General features: G+C 44.0%; 1 protein-coding gene across 1 annotated transcript in view; it reads left to right on the top strand.

The window, feature by feature from the left end:
- Window positions 1-230: 230 nt before the first annotated feature.
- The window catches only part of FGD1 (FYVE, RhoGEF and PH domain containing 1), a 144270-nt gene continuing 131074 nt past the window's right edge, over window positions 231-13426 (top strand). Inside the window, exon 1 of the mRNA XM_018565514.1 lies at window positions 231-762. Coding sequence (XP_018421016.1) covers window positions 498-762 — 265 coding nt within the window. The 5' untranslated portion in view covers window positions 231-497. The remainder of the gene's footprint in view (window positions 763-13426) is intronic.

The raw sequence follows: 13426 nt of genomic DNA, 5'->3' as shown, positions 1-13426 counted from the left end.
ACAGGAGCTGACCTTACTCCAAGAAAAGCAGTCTGCTCATTGTGGAGGAATGGGGGGGGGGGGGGGGGGGGGAGTGATGGATTAGCCATCAGGCTAAGAACCCAAGGAAGCCATTGGGAGGATGGTGAAGCAGTGGACAGAGCCCCTCCAGGATGGGCTTGGAAATACTATGTGACTGATCTGTGGTGATACAGAAGAACCCACAGACCATCTCGCTATAGGAATCGCCTGGCTTTGCTTGGGTACTGCAGCATCTGCCTCACTCCACTGTGATATCCCTGTGAGGCAGCTGCTTGCTGATGCAGCAATACCTTGGATTATAGGAGTACTGCATTTTCACCGGCAACAGGAAGATCACTTCTAAATATTTAAATCGAGAATTGCATCACGCGGCATCTGGCGTAAGGAGAGAAGCAAGGAATAGGCTGGCATTGTGTAATTAAGCTCCCAACACTACTTTCTGCCCATGTCCTTCTACCAATGCCTGGACGCTCTCCATGTCTGTTCAGCCAGGCCCCTCTCCTGGCTTCCCATATGGTCAGAGGGGAGAGGTTGAGCTACCAGTTAAAGGGACACAGGTCTGTCCCCTCCACCCTGCAAACATGCAGGTAAACCGACCCAGGAGCACTGCTTACACCTACCCACCATCAAGCCCCCGAGAGGAGCCAGGGTCCTATGCCAAGCAATACCAAACCAGACGCTTCTCATATCATATTGGAGGAGCCCCAGCAGGTCCCGTTGCCCATACCCAGCAAAATGAAGGTAAGTAAATGTTGCACTGGCATGTACATTTGTTCTTTGAAGTGGCCACCCAAAAGGGATATTTTAGTGTGGGGTTGATACCAATGGGTTGGATCACCCCATGGCTCTATGGACACCACCAGCACATTTTCTGCACCTGAGATCCAAAGTCTGCCCACCTGACGTGACGACTACCAGGGTGCCTTACGCTTCTTGTTTTATTTTTCATTTATTTTGCATGACAGAGAATGCAGGGAAAATCTGGCTTCTGGAGTACACGAGTGATATCGGAAACCAGTGGGTGTTTCTTGTCCCAGGGGGTCCACACTTGACTGCAATATCAATTTTTGCATGGACTGACCCTTTAAAGGTGTGATCGTGTTCCAAGCTTAATCACAAAGTATGACATTTTTTGAAAAATGCAGGTGGGCAGGATTTGGGTAACCGTTTCTGCTGCAGCTACTCTAATGCTGGGCTGTACCGACTGCACAGGTTTCATTCTCAGGATACAGAAGACATAGGTGTACTGAGACAGGGACGTTTATGTAAATGATGCTTATAAAATGGAGTCAAAAAAGAGCAATCATGAGAGAAACAGATTTTTTTTGAGGGTTATTTGACTATGCAGGTGAGGTTGTATGCCTTTCATAGTTCATGGTAGGTCACTGTAAACGCTGCATAGAAATTAATTTGGTGCTGCAATAACATTTATGAATTGCATGTCTGTTACGACATTGCTTCAATTGCAAGATGACAGCTTTTCCTTGACTCTATCATAGCCTGATGGCTTATTAGCCCTATCAAAAATGTGACACGATGTCCTGTGAAATCTTATTATTTTTATTAACACCAAATACATACACATATCCCTCAAAATATATACCTAGTTTTTGAGTGTAAGCCTTCTTATGAATAAAGCATGATATTTTTGAATATTAGACTTTGTCCCTCCGGCCACCATAGACTTGGCAGCCAAGCCAGATACATGTTCTACCCTTTGTGTTATGTTGCTGAACACACAGCTACCATCTGGAGTGGTGTTCTGCTTTTAAATGTATCTTTTAGGTCTCCTCTTCGACTTCTTTTTGTACTTTGTTGCGCATTTGGTTATGCATCAGGGCCGCAGAGGGATCGGTTCATTTCATTTTAAATGGGTCCTGTCTCCTAGAGTTGTACAACTAGTTATTTGGTAAAGGGGCCATTTCTGTGGGCCCTAGCGCAGGTGCACTGCCTGAGCTGTTGATGGTTTTACCCCTGTACACCATGTTATTGCATGTATCACCTCGTCTCTATCATGCACAGCCATTTTGGCCATACCATAAAAAGTGTATGTGTATTGGGGCAATACTGAACCCCAGAATACTGTGAAATGGCAGTTTAATCAAATCTCATATAAAATAAGCTCTTCTGCCTATTTAGTTGGAACAATCATAGTTTTGAATAATCATCCTAATACCCACAGACAAGCTTCATTCTAAATGCAGAGACACTAGATAATGCCAATTCTTGCAGAAATCAGCACCTTTCCATCTCTGAAGACCCCCCCCCCCAGTAATAAACCTCAGGGGGAGATCTATTGGCCAGTTTTTATTTTTCCAACCAAAAGTTATTGTTTCCTCAAGTAAAAGGCGTCTATACACAGATTATTGACAGAGGAAGATCGTTTGAGACCTTCTCTTCCACTAGTCAGCATGTGTGTGGATTCTTCCTAACCTTCCTACTCAGATTTTATCTACACTGATATAATTTTGTTGGATAGATGAAACAGTTCAAGTTGCACATTGTACATGTATGTGGCTCTTGTGCAATCTATTGTCCCCATACTTACACGGGCAGTAAGCACGACCCGAATGGCCCAGAGCTGCTAGGTTTAGTCTGGTGGTCTAGCAGAATGAACTGCCGGGTCCCTAAATGCACAGAGTAGCATTGTGATACAGTTGATGATTAGACTTAAAGGATAATTAAAGCCGCGGGTGTTTTTGCATATATCTACTGCTAGCAAGCAGTAGATATATGGAAAAGTGTACAAAAAAACAATTTGAAAAGGGTTAATACTTACCCGTGTCTTCCCCGCGTGCTCCCATCCGAAAATGTGAAAAATTTCGGGCAGCCGCAAAGCATCTTGATTTCCTTTTGCGCATGTGCAGTGTTCATGTGATTTTTTTTTTCGTACCAAAACGCCACTAATCCATTGATTTTCGCACGATTCCAAAAAAGTTTTCTAGCATGTCCAATCGAGGAAATTCGGCCCGTTGTACAGTAATTCTGATCGTTCACTTCCCATCAACTGGCCGAATATCGTATGAAAACCCGATCTCGTTCGTTTTTCGAACAATAATCGCAAGGTGTATAGGTACGTTAAGGATGGGGCCGGGGAGGTGCACTAAAGACACTTCTGACAGACTGACACTGACTTATCAAAAGGAAAACCAAAGTGACTGACAAGGTTTTGTAGTCTCGGTTCCTTCCACCCAAAAAAAAGCCCCAGCTGTATGTGTCTGCTGGTGACCCATATATTAGGTCCTTGTCATGCCATGTCTGTGGGCACTTTTGAGTGAGAGCAGCATGTGGCTAAATAGGGGCAGATGGCGATTGCTGTAGCTGTGAGAACTGAGCAAATACGGTCAATGTCATTTCATTCTTTCATGTGCATGAAGGTCAACTTTCCTCCCACCATGTACCCATTTTTTTCCACTTCATGTGCATTTGATACAAGCTGGGATGTTTCTTAGATCCTAACTACTCATCCCCAGACCTTCAATAAAACCTCAGTAAAAACATAGCGCTAAATTGTAACTTCCCTGTATCAAAGGTGTAGCCACAGTATTTCTGTTGAAATTACTACCTACATTTCCCTGTAACAGGAGAACGCCCAATACACAAATACGCAGTAGAGTGATTTCTTTTTGGTTGCTTTGGGCTTCTGTACTTTGAGCATTGAACATGCTCCTTGCATTGTCCACCTGTCCGCTCTCCCTCTCCATTATAGCATATTTATCAACAGGACGGCTTATGCAGGAATAGAGCAGGAAAAGCTCCTATTGCAGCTTGGAGTGTCTTATCTAGACTGGGCCTCCTTAGCCAGCAGATGGCCTACCGGTAGATTGTTCCATCAGTAGGCAGGTGCTTACATGTGCGTAAGGCCAAAACACATATAGCACAAGTACACATGGATTTGTAACTAGGTAGAAAGCACTGGATTAACAGCATATGCATATTTTGGACAAAAGGCATTTTTGTTCAGAACAAATATGAACCTTCTTGTAAGTAAGCCCACCAGCAGACATATGTTTGCGTATTTGTACATTGTAACCGTGTATAGCACTTGTACACATATATTGAAACCGACTAACATAATGTTAAAATATTAAGGGATCTGGGTGGGTAAAGAGAAAGGACAAGGGGGGTATTTATGAATATATTCACATAAAATTCATATAACTTTCACCTAGGATTCACACATTCTTCCAATTGACTGCAGTTAAAAAAATATGTTAATCTCGGGTGAATGCTGGGTGTATCTTGTGTTAAAGGAGAACTATGAGGTGAGTGATTTCCACTCATCCTCATAGTTATAGCGCCGACCTGTGACAAAGAAGCTGTCAAAGGTCGGCTCTATTGATCGTGAAGTGAGCAGAAACATGCAGCCGATCCGATAACTTCCCGATCCTTTCCCTGCAGTGAGAGGTGCTTTGCAATCGACTGGTAGGTCGCGATCGACCTAATGGGCACCCCTGACGTAAAGATTATACGTTTCTGGCCTAACCTAACATGCTGTCTCCCATCTTCTGTATGTAAAGAAAGGCAGAAGCTGTCAAACTGACCATACACATTATAGAACCGCATTATAGATCAGGGGTGCCCATAAGGTCGATCGTGATCTACCAGAAGGTCGCGTAGTTATCACTGGTAGATCGCGATGTCATGTCTTCTCTGGATCCCCGCTACTCTCCCCCATCTGTATGCAGCGGGGATCCGGGGAAAAGTAAAGCTGCAGTCGGCGGCAGGGGACGGAGCCGCTATCACAGCAGCACGCCGAGCGGTGAGGAGAGAGAGAGTCGCTCGGCTTGGATCTGACAGCCGGCGGCTCTCTCTCTCCTCACTGTTCATGCTGCTGTTACAGCGGCTCCGTCTTTTTTTTCTTGCCACGTGTGCAAAAGGAGCTGGCCACTGCTCTGCTCCCGCGGTGCTCATGTGGCTGCTGGCTGAATGTGTCAGACGCCGCAGATGGAAAGGGGCGAGACACCTCTCCGCGTGTGCAAGTGCTTGCAGCATTTTTGCAGATCGCACTGGACCGGAACGCAGGCACTAATGTGCCTGGGTTCCGGGTGCAGGCAAGCGCACTGTGGGTGAGGGGCCTGGCTGCAGTGCCATTGACTTCAATGCACCGCCACCCCCCCTCCCGCCCCTGAACGCAGGTGTGTTTTCGTTGGTAGATCTCATTGAGCTCGTCATTTGAAAAGTAGATCTCCAGAGGAAAAATTGTGGGCGCCCCTGGACTAGATGTTCATGTATGATCTGACCATCTCACAATGTTTTCTAGGCCAGTTTCTCCCCTAAACGAGAGCATTATAGTCACAAAAGCAGTCCTGTTCAATGCAATGGATGAGGAAGAGGGAGCCACACATAACCTAGTTCTGATTCCAGGGAAAATAATATCAATTGGGCAAGAATGTTTTGGGAAATGTTTAGGGAAATAACAATTGGCTTTGAATTCACAGCAGAACCATTGCTGCATGTTAGCCTACGTTTTAGACTTCTCCTGCAGATCTACCACCCGATGAAATGTGGCAACGAGGCATGACCATATTATACAAAGCTTCCTGTGAGAAACATTATAATCAAATGATGGATTTTAGTCTGTTCAACATTGGGAGAGGGATCCTACAAGACGAGACCTTGGCGGTGGAGACAGTATGTTGGCGGTGGAGACAGTATAAAGTACAAATAATATAGCAGATTTCTATGATTCCAGTTTAAATCATATCTAATAGACATGTAAACCTGGTTTAGCTTCAGATTAGTTTTTTTCCATTTTCGCAATATTTGGGTCTACTCGTAATTTGTATTTGGAACGAATCAGAATTTAAATTTTTTTGTTTCGGACATTCGTTTTTGTTTTTTTAAACCTCATAAGAATGAATTAATGTTACAAGTTCATACCAGGCCCTTTAAGTCTGGATAGAATTTTTTTAAAATTTAAGGTTTTTATTCAATTTTTCACAGGAGTACAAAAGGAAATACAAAAGAAAATACAAAAGAAAATACAAAAGAAAATACAAAAGAAAAGAAAATAACGGCAACATACAATACACACATCTGTCCGCACGTAGGAGTCTGGATAGAATTTTAAGGGGACATTCCACGCCAAAAAAAATTAAGTGTGGGATGCCCCCTAAAATTCATTACCAGACCCTAGAACCGAGCAGTGGCCCGGCAGGGCAGGAAAAGGGGGGGTGATCGTGCGCCCTCCCTCCCGGGAAACCATACCAGGCCACGTGCCCTCAACATGGGGGTGCCCTGAGATGATGTGGATGGTCACATGTCCTAGGCTCCAGGAAGTAAAGGAAGATGGATAGCCACTGTGAGCAGAATGGGGAGGAAAAGAAAAATAAGATATGCAAAGAATAAGTATGTATAAATTATCATTAGTAAACATTTCTAAAGATGTGTTTGTTGTTACTTTGAAGATATAGGTAAAGTTCCTCTTTAAGTGGTGGTTGGATTCTGAATGAGTGATCCATCCATGCACCAAATGTTGCAGAGGCTTAGTTGAGTGTTTACACTTGATAATGGGCGTTCTTGTATTTAATTTAGAGAGGAGTTACATTTCATTGGTTTATTATTAGTTATTTAAAGAGAGCCGCACTCTTGTCTTAAAAATAAAAAAAAACCCATTTAGAAATGTTTATTAATGGCAATATTTAAAAAACCCAGCCATGTATAAATAATTGCAGGCTTTTTATTCTTTGCATACCTTATTTTTCTTTTCCTTCCCATTCTTCTCACGGTGACCATTTTCAACCTTTACTTCCTAGAACTCTAGGTCTGCCTCCAGGAACATGTAACACATCATCTAAGGGGGAAAATGCATTCACCATGATATCTCGCAAGATTTTGTAATTTACAGATGAGTTTTCCCAGGAAGGCACTGGTGATGTATCCTTCCCAGGATGCATATGTGAGGCCAGGGCTACATCACCAGTGCCTCACTCAACCAGGAAGTGGAACAACAGTAATTGTAAGTTAAAGCAAAATATGTTTAAATAATGAATGTAACATGATTTCATACCAACATGCAGAGCTGCATGCGGATGTGATTATTAATATAAGAGGGGAAGGGCCATTTACTTTTGCTTTTCACTCACCTCATAGTTCTAGCCGACCTGTGACAATGAGACTGTCACAGGTCGGTTCAGTAGATGGGGAAGTGAGCGAACACATACCGGCGTTCGCTCACTTCTCGATCCTGTCACGACTCTCTGCCGTGACAGGGAGGGACTGGATTCCCTCCGCTCAGATCCTCCAGTGCTGACTGGCGGAACCGACGGGGGAGGGGGCGGGTACAGCTGGCTCTGCCTCTAGATAGGCAAAGCCAGCTGTCAGTCACGCAGCTGGGCGGATCCAGACACAATTGTCAGGATCCGCTTCAGCTGCGGCGTCTCAGTATACCGCGAGCTGTAGCTCGCGGTATACTGAGCTTAGGGTGACGGGAGGACGCTAGTTTGTGTCCTCCCATTACCCTAAGGAGAACTATGGGGAAAAGCCCTAACCCCATAGTTCTCCTTTAAGGCTTTGCATTTGCCCTGTTGAAGGGGTCCTTATGCAGCTCTGAAACCTCAATATTTTTTATGATAAAATAAAAGATCTACCATGAACCATCCCAGAGTGCTGCTGATATTCATACATATTGGATCTGCCAAAATCAGATACACTATGACCTCTTTACAATATCTTGGCTCTCGGTTGATAGACCAAATTGGCACCTGCACAGTAAACTACTTCCTTCCCTCAGAAGAATAAATGGCCCCATGCCAAAGGGCAGAAGAAATTGTTATTGTCCCATAGGTTAGAGGTACATGGCCCATTCCTCATCTAAAAGTCTCATTGGCCTGTCAGATTGGATGTGGCTATTTACAGCCCCCTAATTCTCCATATGTGTGCAGTCCCAAGGGCTTAACATGAACAGCAAAGACTGATGGGAGCAAGTCTCCCAGGTACGTCATTTTATGTCTTCATTTATTAAGAAAGCACAATGGTGGCTATGGATCAATACTGGAAAGTAAATAGCCACTTTCATTATCAAAACAAAACATCAGCTCTCATTAGCACAAGCCATACCTACTTCGAAGAAATTGCTTTCAATTTACTTGATGCTGCTCTTCACCCATGAGACGTAATATTTTGGATCATCGCCTATGCATCTATGTAAGTTGAATGCCTTTGTGGCTCATGGTCTGATGTATGATATATGGTTTTCCTCAGTATGATACGTCTTTTATGTCCTGTTGGGAATTATAGTATATATCTGACAGGCCATTTGTAATGTGGAGAAGCTGAGTTTCATTCAGAGTTGCATTGTTCAGGCTGGGCTGTGTTTATACAGCGTGGGCCGGGAACATCTGGACAAGGAGTCAGCAAAGCTGCTGCAGTAAAGATTTGGAGTCTCTTGTGGTCTATGTTGAACCCAGACACTACAGGAAGATGTGGCAGCTCTCCACAGAGCAGCTCTGTGGGTGAGACTCAGACGCTCCTTTCACTAAGTTTTAGGAAAGAAGATTTGACGTTGCCTGTGGTACAAAGCACAGACATTTATTGCTTTCATCAAGAGCAGAACTGATGTGTAAGCCAGCATCTAGCAAAAGTAAGATTCAACTCAGTTTAAAGTTAAGCAATCGACTGTTTTCACTGAATGCCTTTCTCTGTTGTGAAGGTTAAATCGGTGAGGACAAATTAATATGGAATTCAGAAGCCAGCCTGTCCAATCCAGGAGCCAGCAGGATTTTTTTTAGGCGCCTGCTCCATTGACAATGAAAACGTTAGGTGCCGGCTGTTATTTTTAAGGAGCATTGGCTACCTGGCTCCTGGGATTTGTCCAGCCCAGGGTTAAATATACCGTATATACTCGAGTATAAGCCGCCCCGAATATAAGCCGAGGTACCTAATTTTACCAAAAAAAACTGGGAAAAAGTATTGACCCGAATATAAGCCGAGGGTGGGAAATGAGGCAGCTACTGGTAGATAGATACCAATAAAATGACATTAATATTTATTTAAAAGAAAAATAACCTAGCTCTGTAAGTGGAAAAGGGGGTACAGGGCTACATATCATGTACTACGGATCATTTAACCCATTCATATTAGCAGAGGATAATTGTAAATCTATTGTTCAGTGCACTCTATATGTAGTATATAGTACATGTACATATAGAGTGCCTGCAACAATACATTTACAATGATCCTCTGCTAACATGAATGGGTTAAATGATCCCTAGTACAGGGCTACATACAGATCATTTAATACATTCATGTTAGTATAATTGTAAATGTATTGTCTGCACTGTATTAGCAGTATATACTCTATATAGAGTATATACTGCTAATACAGTGCAGACAATACATTTACAATTATACTAACATGAATGTATTAAATGATCTGTATGTAGCCCTGTACTAGGGATCATTTAACCCATTCATGTTAGCAGAGGATCATTGTAAATGTATTGTTGCAGGCACTCTATATGTACATGTACTATATACTACATATAGAGTGCACTGAACAATAGATTTACAATTATCCTCTGCTAATATGAATGGGTTAAATGATCCGTAGTACATGATATGTAGCCCTGTACCCCCTTTTCCACTTACAGAGCTAGGTTATTTTTCTTTTAAATAAATATTAATGTCATTTTATTGGTATCTATCTACCAGTAGCTGCCTCATTTCCCACCCTCGGCTTATATTCGGGTCAATACTTTTTCCCAGTTTTTTTTGGTAAAATTAGGTACCTCGGCTTATATTCGGGGCGGCTTATACTCGAGTATATACGGTAAGTATTTTTTCATGCAGTATTAATTTTTTACTTTGGTTTCATGACAAGGAAGACAGTTTCAGGACTAGGAAGACAGTATTATGACTAGGATGACTGTTTTTTGACTAGGAAGTCCGTTTCATGAGTAGAAAGACGTTTGGCGTTGGCGTTTGATGTGCTGTCTTGGTGATGTTGGTAGTTCGAACCCAAAGTTTGGAGTATTCAAAAGATCAAGGTTTATATGACCCATATGTTGATCCTTAGCTGCTCATTTCCTGAGGGGACCAGTTGAGGTGTTGGTTCTTAAAGGAAAACTATGAGATGAGTGATTTCCACTCACCTCATAGTTCTAGCCGACCTGTGACAATGAGACTGTCACAGGTCGGCTCAGTAGATCGGGAGGTGAGGGAACACATACCGGGTTCCCTCACCTCTCAATCCTGTCACGGCTCTCTGCCTTGACAGGGGGAGGGGCTGGCGCTGACTGGCGGAACGGACGGGGGAGTGGGCGGGTACAGCTGGCTCTGCCTCTAGATAGGCAGAGCCAGCTGTCACTCACGCAGCTGGGCAGATCTCGACGTCGATGTCGGGATCCGCTCCGGCGTCTCAGTATACCGCGAGCTGTAGCTCGCGGTATACTGAGCTTAGGGTAACGGGAGGACGCTAGTTTGTGTCCTCCCGTTACCCTAAGGAGAACTATGGGGAGAAACACTGACCCCATAGTTCTCCTTTAAGTATGTTGACGTTGGTGTATGGTGAGTATGGGGCTTCTTACACAAAGAGCTTTATGACTGAGGTAGCATAAGGACCAATTTTATCTGGTAGTCGGGTAAGACATACAACCAAACTGTTGTAGAGGATTTGAGATGCCCCTTTCATCAGGACTATTCCAGGTGTTGGCAGAATGCAATCCTACAGCCTGTGCACACCATGAAGAAGGGGGCTGTATGATTTACCTGACCACCAAATAAAATTGGATCTTATACTACCTAAGCTGTCTCCATGTGCTGCTCACCCACCACACAATTTTATCAATGTACAATATTTTATTTACACATGTGTAGCATCTCCTTGTAGTGGCTGTCTGTATGCTCTCTGACTATGCAGCCACCCAGCATATTTGCTGAACAATTGCTATGAGAATAGAAGGGCAAGAACTAGCTTTGAGAGCATACTTGTTATCAGTGACATCAGAATCAAAAAAGCATTATTGCTGTGCTGCACTAGTAAATAGGAAGTAAAGTATATTTATATAATGAGAAATTATGGCATAACTAATGGAACCTTCTAGGGCTATAAATGCCTTGGCCATAAAGGCGCAGGCTCCAGGCCTTTCATTCTTATCATGGTTTGGCATGATCATGCTTTGGCCTGGGATAAGCATTTAGCCATAAAAAGGCTTAAAAATCCCAAAATCCCATCCTACTTCCTTTTTGAAGTTAGTGACTCTCTAGCTATTGTAGCCACAGTAAGCAGGACAGCTCTGATCAAGTCAGGCAATAGCAATTCTATTCCTATTCTCCCATGTTCACTTTATCTGGTTTAGTTGGAGTAGGACAGAGTTTAATAGCTCACTGGGTCTTGACTACTGCTCAAAGTTCTGCTTTCAATACATTCTTATTAAAGGAGAACTATGAGGTGAGTGATTTTAAATGAAACTGTCACACGTCGGCTCAATAGATCGGGAAGTGAGCGAACACATATCGTCGCTCGCTCACTTCTCGATCCTGTCCCTGCAGAGAGCTGTGACTGTCACTCACGGCTCCCTGCAGTGATTCCCCCCCTCTGATCCTCCAGCGCTGACTGGCGGAACGGACATGGGAGGGGGCGGGTACAGCTGGCTCTGCCTCTAGATAGGCAGAGCCAGCTGTCAATCACCCAGCTGGGTGGATCTCGACAGTAATGTCGAGATCCGTCCCGGCTGCGGCGGTCTCAGTATACCGCGAGCTGTAGCTCGCAATATACTGAGCTTTGAGTCACGGGGGGACGCAATGTATCAGGGTGTTATTTTGCCAACCCCTGAGGGACCATATCCCATTGTAATAGTAATTTATATTATTATTATGTAGCGCTCACCCCCGTAGGAGCCGCTGAATGCCCGGTTCATCTCTAGTCTGTCTAGGGTATGTTCTTCAGCTGCCCACCCATTAGCCTTAACCGCCCTTCTTCTGGTGCCCACAGACTGATGTCCACTCCAGTAGTAAAATGAAGGTTTATTGAACATCTTCACTGGGGAGAGAGGTTATAGGAATTCTAAGCTTCCAGAGGTAACTGACAAGAGCTCCAGACTCAACAGACCTGGTTGGCATATCAATGTAGATCCACTTGGGAGGCAGCGGACAGCAACTGAAATAGCAGATGAGCAGGATGAATATAGCTCCTCAACAGAAAATACACCGGCCATGCTCCTGAAGTCCTCTTCGTTTCAGGATATTTCAAGAGCCTGCATTGGTCCTGGGTCTCTTCCTCTATCAGCAACACAGCCTATGTCCACCCCCAGGCCTTAGGACTAGCCTGGGGGGCAGGCTGAACAGCAACCCAGCCCTATTCCATGGCTGGTCCCGGATAGTCTGAGCACATGGCAAATCCCTCCAGTATATGTACCCTATCCCAGCATGCACCACTGGCTGAGAGAAACCCAGTGATTTGCTGCTGTACTGTACGTACACTACAGTGTCTCTCATTGGCTGTCCCACAATATGACAGAGTCACACTCCGCCCAGAGGGTACAATCAAAGCCAGACACCTGGAATTAACCAGATAATTGCCACTATAAATGCAGCCAGGCTGACTACAGCCCTGGCTATCACTAAATATCTAGTAGCCGCATCACAGAAGGTGATGGGGGCTACAATTATTATACAGGATTTAAATAGCAGTTTGCACAGCGCTTTACAATATAAGGAAGACATTACAATCACAATACAATTCAAGACAAGATGGTGAGGAGGGCCCTGCCCGTGAGGGCTTACAATCTAAATTTAGCTTCTATGAGATGAAAGATCCATGCAAGTGAAACGTCACTGTCCTGCACTCAACTTACTTATTCCGGCACCTTTCCTCTCACACATTCTGTATAATCATAATGGGAATGTTGTGTACAAATTTTCTACCCTCAATCACCACCTACAACATCCAGAAAAAACTTTAGTTATAAATATAATGAGATGTAATGAAGTGGAAAGCCAATTCTAAAACTTGAAGGGCTAATTAATGTAGGTGTAGACAAGTGCCGCAATCTCTTCTGCCTACGTGTGCTCCGATTATCTTCGAGGGAGTTGGACCAGTCCTCCCATCCACTGACTTAATGGTTCATTCTGTCCTCTGAGCTGGACTCCTGACGCATTCACGTCTACTTGACTGCTTTCGTGTATGTAGCGAAAAGCACCTAAGCGGTAACAAGATGTTCTCGGCACAACAGCCAAACACATGTACAGTATGCACAGAAGCACAGATACTTGAAGGCTTCAATAAAGCCTAAAGGCAATGGGTGAGTCCTATTTATATATAGTCCTCAGAAGCGGTCAGGACTTGGACACAGGAGTAGGCAAAGTCTGGCCCCGCAGCTGTGGTTAAACTAAAAATCCCATCATGCATCTGCCCTGAGAGTCAATGACTAAGGGTATATGTAGTTGTACCACAGCTGGGGGG

The sequence above is a fragment of the Nanorana parkeri genome, unplaced genomic scaffold, assembly GCF_000935625.1.
Source record: "Nanorana parkeri isolate BGI_ZX_2015 unplaced genomic scaffold, ASM93562v1 scaffold854, whole genome shotgun sequence".
NCBI lineage: Eukaryota > Metazoa > Chordata > Amphibia > Anura > Dicroglossidae > Nanorana > Nanorana parkeri.
This window is presented reverse-complemented; position numbering and strand designations above follow the sequence as displayed.